This window comes from Urocampus carinirostris, chromosome 17, assembly GCF_059441175.1.
Source record: "Urocampus carinirostris isolate Australia breed hairy pipefish chromosome 17, RoL_Ucar_1.0, whole genome shotgun sequence".
In the NCBI taxonomy this organism is placed as follows: domain Eukaryota; kingdom Metazoa; phylum Chordata; class Actinopteri; order Syngnathiformes; family Syngnathidae; genus Urocampus; species Urocampus carinirostris.
The window spans coordinates 9740972-9764084 of NC_142365.1; the positions used below are offsets into that span (position 1 = coordinate 9740972).

General features: G+C 40.9%; 1 protein-coding gene across 3 annotated transcripts; it reads left to right on the plus strand.

Moving 5' to 3' along the window:
- Nucleotides 1-11227: 11227 nt before the first annotated feature.
- Nucleotides 11228-22890, plus strand: LOC148349174 (interferon regulatory factor 1-like). 3 transcript variants are annotated; one of them, XM_088321167.1, is made up of 9 exons: nucleotides 11228-11345; nucleotides 11668-11762; nucleotides 14407-14506; nucleotides 14568-14732; nucleotides 14816-14847; nucleotides 16941-17169; nucleotides 17279-17301; nucleotides 17377-17467; nucleotides 19418-22890. In XM_088321167.1, exons 2-9 carry the CDS (start codon nucleotides 11676-11678, stop codon nucleotides 19576-19578), a joined length of 888 nt encoding a protein of 295 aa, XP_088177293.1. In that variant the 5' UTR covers nucleotides 11228-11345; nucleotides 11668-11675; the 3' UTR covers nucleotides 19579-22890. The 3 variants fall into 3 exon arrangements, with proteins under 3 accessions (XP_088177293.1, XP_088177294.1, XP_088177295.1); XM_088321168.1 differs by having other exon boundaries at nucleotides 14568-14729; XM_088321169.1 differs by having other exon boundaries at nucleotides 19385-19530.
- The last annotated feature ends 223 nt before the right edge of the window (nucleotides 22891-23113 follow it).

Genomic DNA, 23113 nt, shown 5'->3' on the forward strand with positions numbered 1-23113 from the left:
TCCGTTTTTCATTTATATTGTCTGATTATTGTGCTCCTCGATTAAAATTGTGTGGGACACAGCTGCGCCGACCGTTACTCACATTTTGCCAGCCTGAGTCTTCGATTGTTAGTTTTCGTGCGATGTCATGTGCATCCCCAAATGTATAACAGTCAGCCATATTGAATGGGTCTACCAGATGTGGTTTAATGCTGTCGTGGGTCTACACAAGGGGTCAGCAACCTTTTTGGTGTGGAGTGCCACTTTCAAATTTCCTTGTTAATCAGTGTGCCACACCAAGATTAATGACTCCCACAAATTTCTTTTAATATTCAACAGAGCTGTCATTTTTACACCAGTCCAAATATACAACATGGATATACATTTTAGCCGTATAACTGACCAATTTATCTTCCACTATTGTTCATCAATCAACTAAAAAAAGGAATGTGAATAACAAGTGGAAAGGCCTGTAGCCATTCATGACTTCAACTTTTTGCCACAAGAATTAACCAGAATCAACCATTCTTAATTAACAATAAACTGCAATCAAAAAACAAGTGCCATACATCAATGATATCTTGTTGCAGAAAATATCAAAATTTGAAATAACAGCACGCGCGTGCACACACACACACGCATACATGCACACACATGCTTCTTTAAAATATTTGCCATCAGTAAATGGTTTGCTGTGATTTGCGATTGAGTGAGCAATGTGATAGCTTGCTTCATTGGTGGTGTTTTTAGCAGTGACAAAGGTCTTCAGGGTCTGTGTTTGTTTGCCGTACCTGGACACTGCGCATTTTAATGTCACCTTGTCTCACTTGAATTCATATTCATATTTCGTCTCGTAATGACGTTTAACACTTGCTGTGCAAGGTACAATGCTCTTGAGGCATAATGCACAAAACAGCACGGTCATTTTTTTGGACAAAGCCTCATTCGTCTGTCCACGCTGGCTGGAAAGAACGAGATGTTTTTGCTAGAGGAGGCGTCATGATTCATTCATTTATCGCGCGCGTGTGTTTCGTTGGCTGGGTGAAAACACGGATCTCTCCTCAGCGAGGCGCTGTGCAAACACACACACACACGAAGGAGAAGAGGAGGGGTGCTAACGTAAAGCCTCTAAATAACACGGCGCGCAACTGAAAATGTCTACATTTCAGGTCAATATGCGTATTTTCAAGATATAATCATTATTATTTTGCCGTGCGCTTGCGTGCCACTGCTGGCACGCGTGTCATAGGTTGCCGACCCCTGGTCTACACTAATATTATTGGATGTTCAAATGAAAGTGGAAGGTGTAAGGCTTCAGCCCATTCCTCTCACTTGGCCCTGAGAACCCTCCAGTGAGGTCCCTCCATAGGGAAGTCCCCTCAGTGAGTGGAGTGCAAAGTGAATATTGTCCCCTAAGAAAATGGACGGGACTTGCAAGGCTGAACTGTGATTGGTGCACTTCGTAAAGTAGCGATTTTGCAATGTTCCTGTTTCAACGCGAAAATGTGATTTTCTATTGCATTTATGTCTAACCAAAATATCTCAATATATTTTGTTGCAAATACATGCGTAGTTGTGGAAAACTACTTACATTTGTGTAGTTCCTTTCCAGCCATGTTTGTTGATATTGAGAATTCGCAAAGACTTCTGGGTAGTCACTTCGCTCCAAGTGAGGTACCGACCTACCTCGATCTGAAGTGGTTATATCATGGGTTGAGGGCACTTCTCCCTCGGTCTTGAGAGTATTGGGACACATCCTATTTTCACGTGAACGCTCAAAACCGAGTGACTAGGGCAAATAGCGAGTGAAAGTGAGAAGAATGGGACGCAGCCTTCGTTTTTTGTGACTTCACCTTCTTTGTAGGTACCGTTACTCAGTGAGTTGAGGGCAGAGGGAGAAGACCTAACTTAGTCAATGCGACTTCCAACGTGCGCAATGAAACCTAGAAGAATATAGTGCGCTGTTTGCCAGGTGAATTGAACTGTTGCAAGAACTTGGAGTGTCCCTCATAGGATGGCAGAAAACAGCTATCCCTTATCTGGTGAGTAGAGGGTAGAGCAAGGCCCTGACTTAGTGGCAAAGCAACCTCGGGATATTGCCCGACGCACTGAAACGCTTGGCCGAAGAAATTGAGCCGTGTGCCGGCTGAATCAAGTCCCGGAGAGCCCTAATTAAACCTTAACCCTTCTTCCACTCATGTGTCACTAGCTCATATTGGTGTTGGTTTTCCATCAGTGAACTTTGATCGTCATAAGGTGGCCTGCAACATTTGTTTTACCCACCTAGAGCTTTGTTTGCCAAATTTTTAGGTCAATCAAGTAAACTAAATTCACATTTGTATAGCCCTTAATCACAAAATGTCCAAAGGACTGCACAGGGTACAATGACACCATCCCCTGATCTTAAACATACATACAGGCAAGGAAAAACTCAATCTTAGCACAAGGGAAATGAGAAACCTTGAAAAGGGGCCTCAAAAGTGGTGATCCCTTTTCCAGGATGACCAGGGTGGAGTAGATTTAGCTTTGGGTAACGGTACACAAAACATAGTGAACATCAATAAAAATATAAGTAATATGTAGATTTTTTTTCCAGAAAGTGCATGATCGCAACGAAACCTCTCATCTCATTAGCCACACCGCTTATCCTCAGTAGGGTCGCGGGGGGGCTGGAGCCCATCCCAGCAATCATCGGGCAGTGGGCAGGGGACACCCTGAACTGGTTGCCAGCCAATCGCAGGGCACACAGGGACAGACAACTCACTCGCTCATTCGCACCTAGGGACAATTTGGACCGGCCAATTCACCTGAAATGCATGTTTTTGGAATGTGGAAGGAAACCGGAGGGCCTGGAGGAAACCCACACAAGCACGGGGAGAACATACAAACTCTGCACAGGAAGTCGAGCTGGATTTGAACCCACGCAGGAGGTTCCCAAGACATGAACTGTGCCGCACATGTGCTAACCACTGTGCCGCCGTGCTGCCCGGCAACGAAACCTCAAGCCTGTTAAATTGTCCAAAAAGTCCATGACAACAACAATCCAGCTTCCCATTTCTGCCATCACTAAAACAAGGTAAACCTATCTAATATGGCCGCCACCACTAATGTTTGCCGGATTAATGACGTGATAGGAAATAACAATAGCGACCATCTTCATTTCTTAAACAGAAGAATGTGAAAGAGAACTAGCACATCACAGTATGGTTATTCATTCATTTAGCTGCCTAGGGTCACTAGGGCCAATCCCAGCTGATTTATGGCAGAGGTCAGGGTATACGAAGACAAAACACTCATTCCTTGGATTAATTTTTGACTCGTCAATTGACCCGTTTTGGAAAGGTGGGATAAAACAAGTGCAAGGGAACATGCAAACTACACAGGTAACTTGGATTGTACCCAGGATCTCTGAATTGTGAGGCAAAGGTGCTAACGGGTCAAGTTAAGTCATGTTTATTTGTGACGCCCATAATCACAAGGAGTCTCAAAGGGCTGCACAGACCACAGGTTATAGCAAATTACAGACTATTATGACACCATCCCCTGATCTAAAACCTACATGGGGACAAGGGAAAACTCAGAAATTCCAACATGGAGAAAATGAAGAAATCTTGAGTTTGCAGATTGAATCTCAGAGGGCAGAGCATTCCACAACACCGGGACCTGAATGGAGAACGCTCACAAACCTGCAGATTTCTTCTTGGTTTCTGGGGATTACTGGTAGACCACTATTTTCAGAGTGAAGGCTCCAGACAGGAACATAGGGCGAAATTATATCGGAGAGATATGAGGGAGCAAGTCCCCACCAACGAAATGGATTTAAGGTACAGACTACTGCTTTTCTCCCACGTAAGTTTTCACGAAGACCATTCCTCTTTCAATTAGGAACAAAACGTATATTGTTTTCCCCACAATTTTGCAAATATGTTGTGTTATATTCCACACACTGTGGGACTCAAGGAGGAATCGACAAAAACACTTCACACTCTCCCATGCGCAGACATTGACAACTACAAAGGACAGTCATAATATCTCATCTCATTAGCTACACCGCTTATCCTCAGTAGGGTCGCAGGGGGGATGGAGCCCATCCCAGCAATCATCGGGCAGTGGGCAGGGGACACCCTGAACTGGTTGCCAGCCAATCGCAGGGCACACAGGGACAGACAACTCACTCGCTCATTCACACCTAGGGACAATTTGGACCGGCCAATTCACCTGAAATGCATGTTTTTGGAACGTGGGAGGAAACCGGAGTGCCCGGAGGAAACCCACGCAAGCACGGGGAGAACATACAAACTCCGCACAGGAAGTCTGGAGCTGGATTTGAACCCACGACAGGTTCCCATGACATGAACTGTGCCGCACAAGCGCTAACCACTGCGCCGCCGTGCTGCCCCAGTCATAATATGGAAGTTTGAATTTGGGTTTGTCTGCTGGACTCTTTGTGTTTTATGCCAAAGTTTTCTGGAGTAAATTTTGACGTGGGGCAGCTCTCAGGCAGAGGGAAGTGACCAGCTGTCTGGGGGCCGACAAGCCGAGGAGTCGACGCGCCATTCTTCCGGGACGGGAGACCAACGGGATCCAGCGATGGGGCGGAGAAGATGCTTTGCTGAACAACTCGGAAGAAGGAGAAGGGTTGTTTTTTGGAAGGAGAAGCGTGCAGAGCTGTATTGATTTGTGTGTTAAAAATAAATCTACCCGTGAGTGAAATGCCGGCTTCTGAGAACTTTCTATGCAGAAAAGAGCGCGCAAATTGTTCGGATGAATAGTGATTGGGAAAGGTCACAAATTGGAGTCGGATAATTAATTTAAGTTTGTGTTGATTTAACAAAAGTCATAACCTAAGATAATACTAAATGAACCTTTCGTCTCATACCGAAGTAATACTACTGACATATAGACACGATATACAGTAAAGTGTTCCAAAGCAGGGGTAGCAATAATATAAACAGGGTTGGGTAGGGTTACGTTAACTTGATTACTTTCAATTACTTTTGGATTACTCCAATACCAAATATGCTAATAAAAGACAAAAAAAAAAATATGAATAAAATGATGACTCACAACACGTGGTAAGCTTTGTCTCCTGGCTTTGATCTCCAGCAAAACTAACATAAAATGCGACAGAAACAGAATGAAAATAAATCCAAACAGCTTGCCGACATCATTTTTGCCGTTCCATGTATTCCGTTACTCCCCAAGCCTGCACAAAATTTAGTCATTTTATTCATATTTAGTTTCTTTTGTCTTTTATTAGCATATTTGGTATTGGAGTAATCCAAAAGTCATTGAAAGTAATCCAGTTAAAGTAACCCTACCCAACCCTGAACCAACCAAAACCTTATTGGACATGTCGAAAACCTGAGATCAAATCTAGTTACATTTTGCTGGCTTTCTGGCAACTCGAGTTAGTTTTTCAAATTTGAATAAATTAGCTAATGTAATAGATTACACGGCCCACCCATCAGCATGAGATATCCGTCTTTAAAAAAGTACCTTTTGTTATGTTAGGAATTAAATATTAAAATGTGCCGTTTACCAAATTGTTCAAATTATTTATCTGACTCCATTAACCAAACACCACCTACGTTCACCTAACAATGTGTGCTCATTTCTTGATGGAAAAGATGGACGAGAGACCGGCATTTCCACACAGGGGCAGATTTAATTTCTTGAACAATTTAACTAAGTGAACTCCATGGAATATGGCCGAATTAGCTGAATTCGTGTCGCTCGAGTCTCTGTCAAGCCTCCTCTCTCGATCTTCCTCTCTTCCCACGTTTTTCCGCAAGCCGGTGTGCCGGCTCCTCCCGTGGGCGTACGAAAAAAGCCCCCACGTGGGTTCCACGGCTCCACCGCCTCGCCTCGATGTCTGGAAAAATTCCAAACAACACCGAGCGTTTCTACGTCATCAGGGTTTTTGTTCTCCAAACATCCCCCTTCAGCACAGGTGTCAAACAGGCGGCCCGCGGGCCAGATCAGACCTGCTAAGGGATTGAATCCGGCCCGTGAGACAACACTCAGAGAAGCGCAAGAGAATAACAAGCTGCAGCTTGAAATATGTCCACTTGATGTTGCCAAAGCCAGGTGCCTCGAACAAAGACACTGTACTTGTATTTATTTCTCTCTCTCTCTCTCTCTCTCTTTCTTTTCCACCCCTTTTCTCCCACCCTGTCTCTGTCTCTTTCACTCTCTGTGTCTCTCTTTTTCTCTTACTTTGTTGCTCTTTCTCTCTCTTTGTCTTTTAACCTCTTTTGTTCTAACTTTTTTCTTTTTTTGTCTCTTTTCTCTTTCTCTCTTCATACCCTTCGCACTTTCTTTTCTCTTTTCTCTCCTCCTGTCTTTCTATTTCTCTTTGGATTTTTTTCTTCCTCTCCCTTTCTTTTCCCCCTCTCTCACAACCTTTTATCTTTTGTTTCTCACGCACTCTCCCTCTCTCTCTTTTTCTTTCTTTGTCCCGCCCTCTCTCCTTTTCCCTCCCTTTTTCTCTTATTCCTTCATCTCTCTTTTTCTTTCTCTTTAATCTACTAGTCCGACCCCCGACAGAATGTTTGTTCTATCGTGTGGCCCCCGAGTTAAAATGAGTTTGACACCCCTGCCCTTCAGAGTCCTGTTATCAAAATTCCCCAGCCAAAACATTAAGCATTTGGAACAGCGTGACCTGAAGCCCACTCAGTAAAAATCTTCATTGCACTCAATAAATGTAACTTGTATTCAATCGTATAAAATCCCTTATAGTCAAATGTATAAAATCCTTCAGTTATATAATACTAATATTTTGTGGATTTATTTAGTCGGTTCCACAATACAGAACTGTATTTAATCTCACTTATATATCAAAAGCACAATGTTGGCAACGAGATCAGCTTGATAAGTTTTCATTTTGCAAGAAATAAAATGCCACATAGCAATAACATAATTTATTTTAAAAACGGATATCAAACTGGGTGCCATTTGCGCTAATTAGTAACAAAAAGTAGCTCGACGCTTGAAAAAGGTTAGAGACCCTGCTTCAGAAAGTGATGAATACCATGAACCTACTGCTTCTCCATTATTTTCTGTCAAACTCCCCTAGATTCTAGGTGGACAAGCTGGTGTGCCGGCTCCTCCCGTGGGTCCTTCTAGGGCCTAGAAGGAAGACAACCTCTCACACACGACTAAAAACAGAATCATTTATAAAATTAAGTAGCTGGACGCTTGAAAAAGGTTAGAGACCCTGCTTCAGAAAGTGATGAATACCATGAACCTACTGCTTCTCCATTATTTTCTGTCACCCCCCCTAGATTCTAGGTGGACAAGCTGGTGTGCCGGCTCCTCCCGTGGGTCCTTCTAGGGCCTAGAAGGAAGAAAACCTCTCACACACGACTAAAAACAGAATCATTTATAGAATTAAGTAGCTTGACGCTTGAAAAAGGTTAGAGACCCTGCTTCAGAAAGTGATGAATACCATGAACCTACTGCTTCTCCATTATTTTCTGTCACCCCCCCTAGATTCTAGGTGGACAAGCTGGTGTGCCGGCTCCTCCCGTGGGTCCTTCTAGGGCCTAGAAGGAAGAAAACCTCTCACACACGACTAAAAACAGAATCATTTATAGAATTAAGTAGCTTGACGCTTGAAAAAGGTTAGAGACCCTGCTTCAGAAAGTGATGAATACCATGAACCTACTGCTTCTCCATTATTTTCTGTCATCCCCCCTAGATTCTAGGTGGACAAGCTGGTGTGTCGGCTCCTCCCGTGGGTCCTTCTAGGGCCTAGAAGGAAGAAAACCTCTCACACACGACTAAAAACAGAATCATTTATAAAATTAAGTAGCTTGACGCTTTAAAAAGGTTAGAGACCCTGCTTCAGAAAGTGATGAATACCATGAACCTACTGCTTCTCCATTATTTTCTGTCACCCCCCCTAGATTCTAGGTGGACAAGCTGGTGTGCCGGCTCCTCCCGTGGGTCCTTCTAGGGCCTAGAAGGAAGAAAACCTCTCACACACGACTAAAAACAGAATCATTTACAAAATTGTTTGCATAACACTGTATCCTTATTAATGCATCATAAAAGAAAAGAAACGCGGTTCAACTTGCGACAAAGAATAGCTTTATTAAATGTAACAAAAGATTTAAAGCGCATCTGAAATTCAGAAATGAAATACACGGCCCAATGATTAACCCAACATGTAAGGCTAGATCCATAACAGACAGCGATTGTAAAGATTGTTAGGAAAAGAAAATCTCGTTTTTTTTCACATTTAAACAACCCAAAAATCTGGACTCGAAACTAGTATTTTAGTCTACGGCTGCTTTATCTTGAGTAGGCGTTTGGACTGTATTTGAAACAGATCCTTTTTTACTTTTACCATTTTTATGCTGCACCACAGGTGTTAAGCATGCGGCCCGGGTAACAAAACCTAGAGAAGCACAAGAGAAACATCCGATGGAGTTTGAAATATGTCCAATTGACAAAGCTAGACACCACTTGCAGTAGAGCTATAGTACTCTTACTCCCTCTTTTTTCTCTTTCTTTTTCTCTTCATCTCTTTCTTTATTGCTCTTTCTCTATATCTCTCTTTTCTTTCTCTCCTCTCTCTTGCTCCCACTCCTTTTTCTTTTTTCTCTATATCGCACTCTTTTTCAATGTTGTTGTTTTTTTTCCTTTATTTCTTCTTCATTTATCTTTCTATTTCACTGTCTCTATTTCCCCCTTTGTTTATTTTTCCTCTTTTTTCTTTCTCTTGTTCTTTCTGTCTTTTTCTCCCTCTTCATCTCGTTTCGACACTCTTTCTCTATCTCTTCCTTTCTCTCTATCTCCTTCATCTCCCTCTCCTCCCTCTGTCTCCATCTCTGATTTTTTTTCTCTCACTCTTTTTTCTCCAATGGCTTTTATTTTTCTTATTCTCATTCTGTCTTTAATTCTTTGGTTCTCAACCGCGCTCTTTCTCTCTCTCTCTCACTCTAGTTTTCTAGTTCTCTCAAATTTTCCCCATTTCTGTCTTTTTTCTTTCTCTTTTCTCTCTTTCTCTCTATCTTAGGCTCTCTTTCTCTCTCTATGTCTTTTTCTCGCTCTTCTTTGCTCTTTTTTTCTCTTGCTCTATTTCTGTCATCTTTTCTCTCTTCTCCACTCTAATTGTTTCTCTCCCCTCTTTCACACAATCTCTGGTGCTCTCTTATTTTCTTTCTGACTCTTTAGTTCTTTCATTCTCTACCGCTCTCTCTCACTCTCTCTCATTCTCTTTTTCTTATTTCCAATCTGTCTTGAATTCTTTCGTTCTCTCCCGCGCTCTTTCTCTCTTTCGCTCTCTCTAGTTTTCTCTCAATTTCTCCCCCTTTTGTCTTTTTTCTCCTCTTTTCTTGCTCTCACTCCCTCTCTCTACTAGTCCAGCCCCCCAAGAGAGTTTGCTTTCTACCATATGGCCCCCAAGCGAAAATGAGTGATACATATGTGCTACACTAACAAAAAACACACAAAAATAACCCCCTTGTGGACAAGTAGAATATCACTCTCCAGCACTTCCCGTTCCTCCGATGTAACGTGTTTCGCTCCCAGACCTGGGCTTTGTTAAAACCTCATCTATATAAAAACAATGTAACCAGACTTCCTGTGCGGAGTTTGTATGTTCTCCCCGTGCTTGCGTGGGTTTCCTCCGGGCACTCCGCTTTCCTCCCACATTCCAAAAACATGCATTTCAGGTGAATTGGCCGTTCCAAATTGTCCCTAGGTGTGAATGAGCGAGTGAGTTGTCTGTCCCTGTGTGCCCTGCGATTGGCTGGCAACCAGTTCAGGGTGTCCCCTGCCCACTGCCCGATGATTGCTGGGATGGGCTCCAGCACCCCCGCGACCCTACTGAGGATAAGCGGTGCAGCTAATGAGATGAGATGAGATGTAACTTTCAACTTTTTGAGGAGACTTCGAACAACGTACCCCACTGGAAAACCATTAACAGCTTTCGATGTACTTCTCAAACTGGGCACTAGAGGGCCACTTTGCACCTAGTTCTAATGAATGAGCGATCTTTTGCAAATTACGGATTCACAAGCGTGTGTGACTCTTAATTTTAGTTAGCAATTCTAACAATGATTATGGGGACCAATAGTTCAGTCTTTCCGTGTATAATACACAATATATAAAATATAAGATAACCAGGTTTGGGTAGGGTTACTTTAACTTGATTACTTTCAATGACTTTTGGATTACTCCAATACCAAATATGCTCATAAAAGACAAAAGAAACGAAATATGAATAAGATTATGACTCACAACACGTGGTAAGCTTTCTCTCCTGGCTTCGATCTCTTTGATCTCCGGCAAAACTAACATCAAATGCGACAGAAACAAAATGAAAACTCCAGTTTGCCGACATCATTTTTGCCGTTCCATGTATTCCGTTACTCCCCTAGCCTGCACGAAATTTAGTCATTTTATTCATATTTAGTTTCTTTTATTAGCATATTTGGTATTGGAGTAATCCAAAAGTCATTGAAAGTAATCCAGTTAAAGTAACCCTACCCAACCCTGAAGATAACCTACTATAGTTAATAATCCCTTACGTAAGGAGTTTCTGGAAGTCACCTGACTTATTCTATCCCTTCAACACAAGTGGGAAAAACCGGAGGGGATGACGGTAGGGTCAAAAAAACCCACCATAGCGCATGCGCAAAGTACGCAATGATCCCACCGGGAAATCCCCAAATTGCACAAAATCAGGGTACCCGAAACCGACCTATTCCCAATGGCCGTTAAACGAATGCGCATTATTAAAATGCGCAGAGCGTGGGCGATTTTTGGAATCATCTCAGTTTGTTATTAACATAACGATGGATGCATCCGCACAATGTAATTGTTGAAATGAATGCATTTCAAACCAAAACGTTTAATTATGGATAATAACCTAGAAAACGCCTCCGCGCCTCCTGACGCCACGCTCCACTTCCTTGTCGCTATCAGTCACGTGCTTTCAGTGAAAGGCCAGCGCGTTCCGCGCAAAACTCGCCGGTGCGCATGCGCGGCACGCTGTAAAAAGTAACCACACTCGGGTGTAAAATACCAGACGTTCTTGTTAAAATAAATGACGCACTTATACGAAACTAGTTCGTTATTGTACTTCGAATTGTTTTTGATGTATTTGTAAGGCGATGTAACCGCTTTAACGCGCTTTTCGTGCAACGAAGACGGAGGAGGCCACCACTTTTTACAGCAGGGGCTGACCCACTCTGGTTCGCCTATAAATTGACGGAGTTTTTTATGAAGGGTGCACATCTTTTTCATGCAAACAAGAGGAGTTAAAATAAGAAGGTGCAAGGAAGAAACACTTCGAGAACCAAAATTACTCTTGGAAGTACTTTTTTACCCCTGCCGTGATCACAGAGGACCTGGTAAGTCACGCTGCAAGATGTTTACTTCATGTATAAGTTATTCATATATGAATTACCCCAAAAAATAATTCTAATGCACTTTGCACGATCACAAAGTATTTGAAATGCGATTTAAGATGATTAAAAATGTCTAAAAGTGCTCCAGTTGAAGTCATGAACTATATTTCATGGCCGTGACCCGCTGGTGCACGCTCACTCCCTTTGCTCTCATCCTTAGGGAAAAAAAAGGAAAAAAGATAAGAGATAAATCAACAAGTGTGTGTTCTGCAGCACGCACGACCTACATTTTGTGGATAATAAAAAAAAATTGGCATCTTTCTAGGTTGAAAAATGCCCGTCAACAGGATGAAGATGAGGCAGTGGCTGGAGAAGATGATCGAGTCTAAAAGTGTCTCCGGTATGGCTTGGTTGGATGAGGTGAGGCATTCTTTTCTCTTTTTCAGTTTGCATTGTTAATAATATATAAAACGCATTTTTTTAAAGTTTATATTTCATTTGTGAACGAATTTTAAATGTTTGATGGCGATTATTGACCCTGTGAGGATAAGCGGGTGGGAAATGAATGAAATGGATTATTTTTTTTTTTTTTGCAAAACCATCATGCGTATTTTTAATAAAATGTCATTATTTTTGTTTTAGGGGAAGACGCTCCTATGTTTTAAAATTAGAATCGCGCATTCAACGACTGTCAAATCAACATCATGTGAAATATTATCCCTAGTTAAAAAAGCGTCTGTGTCAAATGCATTCATCAAAAATATAATCTATTTGATTTTGTGACTAATTGATTAAAAGTCAAATTAGGAGTTCAATAATATTCAAACAGAATTAAATATATTGGTTTAAATAAATAGTGAACATTGTTTACAACGAGATTAGACATGACACTCCGGGATAAATATGAAATACTTTAAAAACTCAAACTCAATTGAATTGGGGGCCACTGGAGCTAGGGTCCGAATGAGGTTGGGGCAAATGGGGGTTTCTACCAAAATAAGAGCGCTGGTGAAAATTATTTAACAGTTCTAAAATAAAATAAAAATGAAAAAGTAATATGAAAATCTACCAATGAATCAGTTATATATCAGTAAATCAGTAATTTGTGAGAGTTGCACTTAAATGGAGAGTATTTATTATTTAGTCCTTCCTTGTCAAATAATTTTTCTAGTTAGAATAAATTACTTTTGATTTGAGAAATAAGCAAAAAATACACATTTTAAATGACTCTTAAGTCGAGAAAATTGTGTTTATTTTACCAGGGATGAGGCTCACCGAGAAGAAGCTGACATTTTTGTTGGCTATCTTGTTGCTACGGGTACCTTCCAAAAAACAGTTTTTTGGCTTTTTTTTCCCGTCCTTTTCCCCCTTTTTTGGTTTTGAATTCTTTTTCTCTTTTCGTACCATTTTTTGTTTTGCTTTTTATTTTATTTTATTTTTTTAATTTTCTTTGTTATTTTTCTTGCCTTTTTTCTTTCATTTCCCCCCTTTTTCTTTTTTCGCCTTCTTATTCCCCTGTTTTTAACGTTCTTATTTTCTGTCTTTTTGCCTCCATGTCTTCTTATTTCTCTCCTTTTTAAAAGTAATCACGTTTTGTTTGGTCGCTTTGAGTCGCCGTCATTTGTATTCTTCCTTGTGCTTTTTAGCACTCCTTTTTTGTCATAACACAATACAGAGACATCTCGAGGTCAAATCATACACACTGTGCCTTTAACTTTGAATGAATGAATGAATGAAAACTTTGTTTCGAACATTAAAATAAAAACAGGACAAAAACAACGATCAAACACCAAAATAATGTCACATAACATGTTCGAAAAGGGAGAAGTCAGAAGCAGATGCTTATTTTCCCTACCCCTTTATCTTCCCTATTAAATACATTTTACAAATCCTCTTCTCCTCTTGTGTCTAATATCACAAAATCTCATGGATATACTTATTACATAGGTCAGATATCAATAATTATAATAATTCCAATAATCACATATTTTATACACTAATCTTCGTGATACCCATCCTTCAACGTCATTATGCCACTAGTTACCAAATATCACTGCGGCACCAATGATAATAACAACAATGTAAATAAACATAATATTTATGATAACAGTTATTTCATATTAAAGCGAGGGCCGAGCCATTATCCTAAGGTCCGGAGTTTGAGAGCCCTGCTTTAAAGAATTAGAAATAAGAAAAAACTATATTAGGAGAGATATCTACAAAAGTATCTGTGAAAATTGACTAGTTTTAAATTAGATATAAGTTAATAGACAGACAACATTACTGGACTTTTTGGATGGATACTGAAATTTTTCCGTATTAAGTACGTGTTAACAATGCCAAACTGAGTTCAAAGAGCCCTTTTTTCACAGCGCCTATCTGCCTTCATACTACTGTTCAGGCCACGGAACAGATTCCGTAGCAGGACTGCAGGGAGGGCGGTGGGGTGGAGTGTAACTACATGCTTGTCCCTGCATTTTGTCTTCCTTTCTATTGATTAGTGTAGAATGAAAATGGTGAAAGTAAGAAGAGGCCTATTTTAATGAAAGTCCAAAGCCTCAAGAAATGTTTTCAGATTCAGATTCAGATTTACTTTATTGTCATTCTAGTACACGTGTATACAGAACGAAATGTCGATACATCACAGTTTCCTTGAATGTACAGATATAAATAAAATGTTGTATTAAGTTGGAGTATTGAAGTCCTAATAATATACTAAATAATTATGGCTATATATAGTATTTTACAGTAGTGCAAAGAGTGCAAGAGGAGCAGCTAACCAGATGTGCAAAATGGGCAGTCAGGTAAACAAGTCAGGTAAACAGTAACAATAACACTGTAGTACGATAAATAAATTAAATAAAGACTTTATTTAAGCTCGTCTAAGAAATGCATCACGAACAAGCCGACTGAGGCTGCAATCATGACTTTAAGCCAGGAGATGGCGCCAGAAAGTTGAAACGTTCGAAATTCTACACAGCTCTTTTCAATATGAATTCGAAAATAATTTCACACATGGCAAATCCAGGTCTTGGTCTCCTGACTAAAAGTTGCTGTGTTCTAGGAGAAGACCATGTTCTCAATTCCTTGGAAGCATGCGGCTCGCCACGGCTGGGACATGGACAAGGACGCTTGTTTGTTCAAAAAGTGGGCCATCCACACAGGTAAAGCCCGATCCCGTGCCCACACCATGGCTGAAAAAACTCACCTCGCAGTTTTTTACAGGAAAATACGTGGAAGGTGAGCAACAAAACCCCAAGACCTGGAAAGCCAACTTCCGCTGCGCTATGAACTCGTTGTCCGATATCGAAGAAGTGAAGCACAAGAGCGTCAACAAGGGCCAAATGGCCATGCGAGTTTATCGGATGCTGCCTTCAAAAAAGCTTCGTGGTGGGTCCATTCCTCGCTGTCGCCCTCGACCCAGTTTCCCTTTAAGATGAAATTAACACTGCGATGATTTCGATCTTTTGCAGTGAAGCGCGACAAAGCAAAGTCCTGGAAGGAGGTAAACATATACGTTTTTATACACACTTCCATTCTGCTATACCGAGGGACAGTACACCTTTTCGACCCGAGCTCCAAATGATCGTTAATCAGACACTAAATCCCGTATATGTACCACATGCCGGCCTGGATCACACCAAGACCTTGAACTTGATCTCTAATATGACCGTATGACCCGAGACCCGAATGGGAGATCCAAAAACAGTGACCAACCGGTTCATATTTATATATACTGTTATCTTTTTCATCGGAGGGATTAGTCACGAACCAAAAGATTCGCTCTAAATCAAAAATGTATTTGTGGTGCCCCCATCATTAAATACATGATTAATCCCTCTAATATTCTTTTTAAAATGATCCTATAATTTATATATATATATCATCTCATCTCATCTCATTAGCTGCACCGCTTATCCTCAGTAGGGTCGCAGGGGTGCTGGAGCCCATCCCAGCAATCATCTGGCAGTGGGCAGGGGACACCCTGAACTGGTTGCCAGCCAATCGCAGGGCATATATATATATATATATATATATATATATATATATATATATATATATATATGGATCACACCAAGACCTTGAACTTGATCCCTATATATATATATATATATATATATATATATATATATATATATATATATATATATATGCCCTGCGATTGGCTGGCAACCAGTTCAGGGTGTCCCCTGCCCACTGCCCGATGATTGCTGGGTTGTGCTCCAGCACCCCCACGACCCTACTGAGGATAAGCGGTGCAGCTAATGAGATGAGATATATATATATATGAATCACTCAGTATACTTAAATTAGGCAGATGTTTCAGGGTAGATCTAAGCCTCTTTTAACTCAAATTTTAATAATTATACCCTGGTAATAACATATCAATAACATGGTAACTGGCAAAAATAACCCACGGGGGTAACTGTTACGATTAACGAAAAGCGGACGCAGCCTCGATGGTTAAACCGGGCTAACCGGACACCAACAACACACGGACAGCCAAAGTCAGCCAAACAACACACGGAGGGCCAACTGGGGGCAAACAAAACAGGAAAGCCCTCGGTAGCCCCGGACGTTAACAGAAAGCTAGCCGGACAAAATGATACCAACCTCAACACACGCGCCAATCCGAAACGTAAAGCCACAATTGCCTACCTAAAATGAGATGAAAGCAATGCTGCGAAGGTGGCGGATAAACTTACCCCACGCAGCTTTTGGAGATCGCAGCACCCGACTCCAACAAAACAGTCACAAGGTCCCCAGCGACAGGGTAAACAAAGTTCTAATTTCTCCAAGCAGAAATGAGCGGTATCGGGTCTGTTTAGGAGCTGCCTCACTTGTTGTGTTCATTGGATTTTGAAAGTGTTGGGTTCCTTCAATCACGTCACAGTTCTAAAGGAAACGAGCTAGGTCGGTCAATTTTGAGACTAGATTCCTTGAGTCTTCGGCGGGTAGAAAACATTGCAATATATTTGCGTGATTTTGCATAAGAACACTACAGGTTCTTTGCCTAAATGAAAAAACTAAACATTTTTGATCTAAAAATAAAATAAAATCAGCGTGATCATCTATTACTTGTTTATTCATCGATTCAGTATCTCATCCCTATTTCACAGTAATGAAGCTCTGTTAAAGATAGTCATTATAAAGACTCTTTGGTGGCTGTATTACATAGGTAAAATACAGATATTGTTATAAACTACATCGTGATAGCAGCTGCAAAATACTCACGAGGCTCTCAATTGGTCGAAACAGAACAGCCCCAACGGTAGGCGTGGTTTATTATACGTCAGTGAAAACAGGAAAAGGAACACACATGAGCACGACTTCACAATAAAATAATATAAGATTGATAAACGTACAAAGGATGTCATTAGACTGATTATTGAAACGTTATTTTATGTGTGTGTGTGTGAGAAAGATTGTTTTTATATTTAGGAATATAAAAACAAGTTAATTTCATAACATTGAAATTCTGAGAAATCTACATCTAAAACGGCCAACTTTACAAGCTCTGATCGTTTAAATCGTTAATACCACAGCAGAGTTACTAGCCTAGCATGGATCTCACCATTGATTCCTCCCCCCCCAAAGGTCAAAATGGCGGCAGACGAGACCGACGACAGCGATGGCGTGTCCCCCCCTGAAACCCCTCAGGCCAACCTGCCGGATAGCACGGTGTTCTGCGACTCTCAAGACGGCGAAGAGCGTTTGAGCGGTGGCTTGGATGACCAAGTGAAATGGAGGAACAGCTTTGAGGAGCTTCCGTTCAACTTGGCCAGCTTCCAAAACAGATTCCAAGTCTCACCAGAACGTAGCCCAGGTAAGAATGACCTCAGCTCACCCATCCTTCCACTTTGGATTTCTAACATAAACCTCATACTGAATGCTCATTTTTGCTTTCCCCCCGCGGCGACCCGTCGTCTCTCCAGAGTACGAACAGGACATAGTGGAGGTGAGCGACATACCAATCGCGTTTGGTCCGTCTCCGAAAAGTGCAGGAAGTCCAAACTCCGGTGTTGTTTCGTAGATTTGCCAGCAACTCGAGAGAGAATCGCAGAATTTCAGGAAGCTTCTGGCGCCGTCCACCAGCCCGGGAAGCCAATGGAGCGAGTCTTCAGGTAAATACAGCATCTGAGCCAAATAGACATTCTGAATTTCCTTCAAAATAGTTATTTGATAAGAAATGCGTAACTTCAACGCGATAATAATACACAAGTATGATCTTAAGCCAAAGCCCGACCTGAATTTCGGCCTTGAAATGTCAATCATTAAGTTCGGGTTGGGCCGGGCTTCTCTCTCACTGCCTTTTTTATTAAAGAAATATATCTATTATATATATATAAAATAATAATAATAATTATATATATATATATATATATATATATATATATATATATATATATATGTTTATTAAAATGTATACTAAAATGATGTGTGGATATTAAATTTAAAAACAAAAATACATTTATTGAAAAAGGAAAAAAAATACTTAAATTCAAAAGATTTCCTTCCTGTTTGTCTATTATCCACCCAGTGTTGTTCTTCTTTGTTGTTCTGCCTCTCTCTCTCTTAAAGAGATGTGCTAGATTCTTAAGGATGCACTGCTGCTCTGGTTGATGGCCCAATTTTTATCAAAATGACTGAGGGCCTTAAAATGTTCCCGCCAACTCTTAATAATATGTCGATAATGGAAAATTGTCGGTTGATTTAACCTCTGCAGACAGAGAAATATAAAAGCTCTATATTTTTTTACAGTCTTGTTTGGCTTAGATTTTGTTACAAAAGACAGGCTTCAATTTTGTTATCAAAAATCACCCCTCCTCCCGAGTCCCGTGAGGGCTCAAAATTACTAATTAAGAAGCGACTTAAGTCAAAGTTGCAGTGCATGAAGGTAAAAATACACGGGTTCCCCCGACGTTGTGTCTTAAATGCGATATTTTGAAGTCGAGTCGAAGAAGACAGAAGTTGAGTAAAGTTAGTAGAGTTTGTCGAGAACCGGCTTCTTCGGCTCGGCTCACTAAAAGGAACCGGCTCTTTCGGGTCCTCAACGGCTCTTCGGGTTGTTTTCGCTTCTTTAATCCCAACATGACCAAATATTAAGTAAAATTATGCACAAAATGACTTAAAGGAAGGGGGGAATAGAAAAAAAAAATACCAACATGAAAAAGTAGTGAAAAGCTGAGGAAAAAAAGAAACAAAAGGAAGAGAAAAAAGAAGGAAAAATTCAGAAAAAAGACAGAAAAAAAGTAAAGAAAGAAATGTAGGAAAAAAGTAAATAGAGAACAAAAAGAAAAAAGTAACAGCTCGGAAAAAATAAACACAATGAGATTTTTTTAAAGGAATTTAAAAAAAGTAGAAAAAAAACCACGGAAAAAAGAAGAAAAAGTTTGTGTTGCATTCAAATAATTTCCAATGATATCAAGTGAATTTTGTTGCTAACATTGTACTTCCACTAAAAAATGTGATTCAGTACAGTTCTGTATCTTACAAGCGACTAAATAAGCCCCCAAAAATGTTAATATTATGCCACAAAATATATCAGGAAATAAAAAGAAATGGATATCTTGTGAAAGAATTGTAAGAACAAACGACGTTTGTAGGCCGTACAACCTTTGCAATAGTACATGATATAAATATAAATAATTTTACATTGCCGGAAACTCAGCAAAATGTAACTTGATGTCAAGTTTCGGACATGTTTGATAAACAATTATCTTGCCACACTTGGGATTGCTGTTGCCCACTGTTGTTTCAAGCGTTGCTCACCGACTTTGTGTGAACGCTCAGACCCGTGGAAAATTAGAGGGAACATTGCCCCCTGGCCACATGTTTTAACCCGATGCGGCCCTCGACTCAGACAAATCGCCCACCTCTGCTTTAGATGATCTATTGGGGGTGTCTTTATAATCCAGTGCAGATATTTTCCCCAGTTTGGGTATTTAGAACAAAAGGGGTATGGTAGTCCTGGAATCGGCTCCCATAAGTAAAACCGGGTCTCTGAGGCAGAACTTTTTGGTTGTAATGTCCCCTTCAAGGTCGTGACTGTGCGCCCACTCTTGTTTGAACAGCCGAGGAAGCCGAGGAACTGCCTCTGGTGCCCCAATACACCACCCTGAGCACCGACTTTGCCGTGCCGGTGGACGATGTCTGGAGCAACTTTGCCGTCACGTCGTTTTGCGGCTTGGGACTGGACCAGAATCACTCCTTGGACTTTATGGGCCTTTCGTAACTCACCGCCTGAAACCCGTCCCTGCCGACCCGTGACCAAACTGGGAAGTCAGAAACTGTTTTAGGAAAAAAAGGGATTTTAAAGATTGTGTTTTTGGTGCTCTACGAACAATGTGCTTCTTCAAGAACTGGACCGGATTTGAAGGGACGCTAATAGATTCACGGTACCGTATTTTCCGCACTATAAGGCGCACCGGGTTATAGGGCGCACCCCCCAAAAATAGTTTTTGGTCCTATATTTTCCATACATAAGGCGCACCGGATTATAAGGCGCTACAATGGGAATGTCGACAAAACAGTCAGATACTTCAGTCAAAAAAAGTATTTACAAATACAGAATAGTAAAAAATGTTTTCTCTATGCCGTAGTGCAACCCAACGTGTGATTCACGTTCATCTTTTTCGGCCAATTGCAGGCTTCGTTTCGCCCCTTTAGCCTATGCGAGCCTGTAGATGACAAAAAGGATCCGCCCCCTTTACCTCTGAATAACTTTAGCCAATAGTGACTGATTCAAATGATGATTGACACATTGGTTAGGAAATGAAACGGCGGTATAGAAATCCCAGCATACACCGCGGACGACTTCGCCTTCGGGGGAAAATCGAGTCGGCGGCTGCTTGCTTTAGTTGCAAGACTTTGCGACTTAATATTGATCCATATATAAGGCGCACTGTATCATAAGGCGCATGGTCAGCTTTTGAAAAAAATAGAGGCTTTTAGGTGCGCCATATAGTGCAGAAAATACGGTACTTTGTTTTCCGGACTATAAGGCGGCACACTCAAAATCACAAAAATCGCCTGAAATTTGCACCTTATCAAAAAAGCATACTGGTATATTACCGCATGACTTTGATTATTGATCAGGCGATATTGATCGCTGACCACAATTGCATAACAATGGCGTCAACGGGGATCTAACCTAGTTAGCGACGGTAAGATCACCGAATCCTACCCACCAGGCCATACAAAAGCATTAGTTCTTATCGCATGATCACACCATTTTGTGGTACTAGATAAAAATTTTGAGAAACCAGAAAACAATAAGCGATTAAACAGGGTCCCCGCTGTCAGGACCAGGACAGGAAACAGGAAGCAGAACCCACTCGCGTAACGTTACTTACAGTTTATTGGGGAGAAGAGAAAAGAGCGCACTCTCGATCCGGAGATCGTTGGTCACGGGGAATAGATTGCTCGGAACGCGAAAGTGGTCAAAATCAAACAGATCGTGGCGAGGGCAAGACAAGAGCAAAAACGCAGGAAAAATTTAGATTCTCAGGGCTAGACGTGTCAAAACAGAGTTTCGCAGATGGTCCCACAAAAGGCGACTCACAGGACAGTGTTTAAGTAGTCACAGGGAGCAATCCGTCAACGAGCTTTAGTTGGTGTCCATGGGTAGGACCAATTGGGCGCCATGGCAACCGTGACACCTGCGGATCCTTAAAAAGTCTTAAAAGCATTTAATTCATTATTCTAAGTATAAGGCCTTAATCTGCATTAAAACGTCTTGAATCCAATATTGATAGTCTTAAAAATGGGAACACATTAATAAGATTTATATTTGTTTGAACTAAAAAGATTAAGTAACATTTATCAAATGTCTTTTTAGAATTCACCGATTTACTTTCATGGCAACGTGGCCCAAAAGCTGTGCCAAGGCCCCGATGTATTGAGTGCAAGAAATATATATACATACATTTTTTTCAATTGGGTTTTTTGTTCAACCTGGTCTTAAATTTGATTTCAAAAGGTTCTAAAAAGTCTTGAATCTACCTAAGCTGTAGGAACCCTGTTAAAAATCGGTATAAAGTTCAGTTTTTACATTCTTCAGCTCAAACTAAAGCATTGTAAGTGACACACGGTTTGAATATGTGCTCCCATGCGTTTATTTATACCTAGCAGGATGACCAAATTACTTCCCACAATGCCTTTCCCTTCATTCAGTGCAGATTCTCACTCGCTTTGTAAAGACTTTGCGAGCTGGCAATAATAAATTTCAGTGGTTCCCAACCTTTTTCGTGCCAGTGACTGGTTTGATGTCTGACCCAATAATAACATCAACAATTTGGTACTGTGATTAAAAGTAGTGTGATCGCGACATACAGCAATGTGTCGTCTATGTCCACTGTGGTTCAGTGGATAAAATTCGGTCGTGATGAGGTTTGATTCCTGCTGCATCCAATATAATGCAAATGTGATCGGCGATATATTCCGACTGAACAATCAATCACAAAAACTGTACTTATTTATTTTTTGTGCAACCCAAACCCTTTCTGTAGTGACTCTAATGTCCGGTGCCCCTTTTAGTGCGGAAAATAGGCTACTTCTCATTTGCATCTGACAGTATCACAAATTAATTCCTTTTGCAGAGCGAGTTTTCACAAAAGATGTTATGTAGTCGCTGGAATTGAAGTGAATACAGACGCTCCCCTACTTACGACCATTCGACTTACAAAAAAACTCTAGATACGAACATTTTTGTCGGGATGTCGAAAAATATCCGGACATTTCTGTAAGTTCGATTTTTGTATCGTGTGCATCTTTTTCCGAGTACAGGACATTACTGTAGTGCTTCTTTCCGCCGCCACCAGCTTGTGGTGGCGCTGTGAGAGGTCACCTAGCATCCACACTGAAGAAGAAATCCGACTTCTACTTCCTAGTTCGTGTGTAAACACACTGCACTATATCTCTAGCGCGCCAAGAACTTTGACAATTGTATTGTTTATTTGCATCCATTCTATACGGTTGGTGTAAAGTGTAAAGAAGAGGCGAGCCGTTTCTGTTGAAATGTAAGTGGAATAAGAAAGCTTGATGCGGTTGAGAAAATGCTTGGATCGCTTTTTTTTCGTCCACTTTTTACAACGGAGGAGGAAGTCACCTAACTCTTCCAAAAGTAAGTTAAACTCAACTTTATTTATCTTTATAGTCATGTTTATTTGTGACGCCCTTAATCACAAGGAGTCTCATAGGGCTGCACAGACCACAGAATGTCAGAGCCTAATGTGTAGCTTTGTTTTGCTTTGTTTTGCTTTGTAACGTTATATTAGTTCATCAAACGTTAATTTTTCAGTTTTCAGGTTACTTATATAAATCTTAAACATACATTCCATACAAATATAGCACTGAAGCAACTTACGATCAATTTCAACTCATGTAAGCGGGGCAGCGTCTGTCATCGCATTGGTTTAGTTAAGACTGTGGAAGCCAGATGTTTAAATTCCTGATCCCAAATGTACATACACCCATTAAAACTGTTGTAAATGTTTTTGTATATACGTGTTGATTCTGTTTTTTTCTAATAAAAAAGTGAAAAAGACTCATTGTTATTTCTAACGTTTTGTTTGCCACAGAAAATTGCTCAAATTGTCTTGGCAAAAAAAAATGATGCTGTTATTGTCATGATTACTCACCTGCTAGTTGCCTGATTGATTCCCCTCCTATTTATACCCGGTACTCCAGTCACTTCTTGTCAGTCCGTCAGCAAACCTCTGCATACGCAAGGCAAGCACTTTGACCCAGGCTCCCGTCGGTCTCGTTTT

Coding starts and splice junctions, on each gene's coding strand:
- LOC148349174 (XM_088321167.1), top strand. CDS start 11,676: ATGCCCGTCAACAGGATGAAGATGAGGCAGTGGCTGGAGAAGATGATC. Junction 14,848..16,940: donor AAGCAAAGTCCTGGAAGGAG/GTAAACATATAC, acceptor CCCCCCCCAAAG/GTCAAAATGGCGGCAGACGA. Junction 17,302..17,376: donor ACGAACAGGACATAGTGGAG/GTGAGCGACATA, acceptor GTTGTTTCGTAG/ATTTGCCAGCAACTCGAGAG.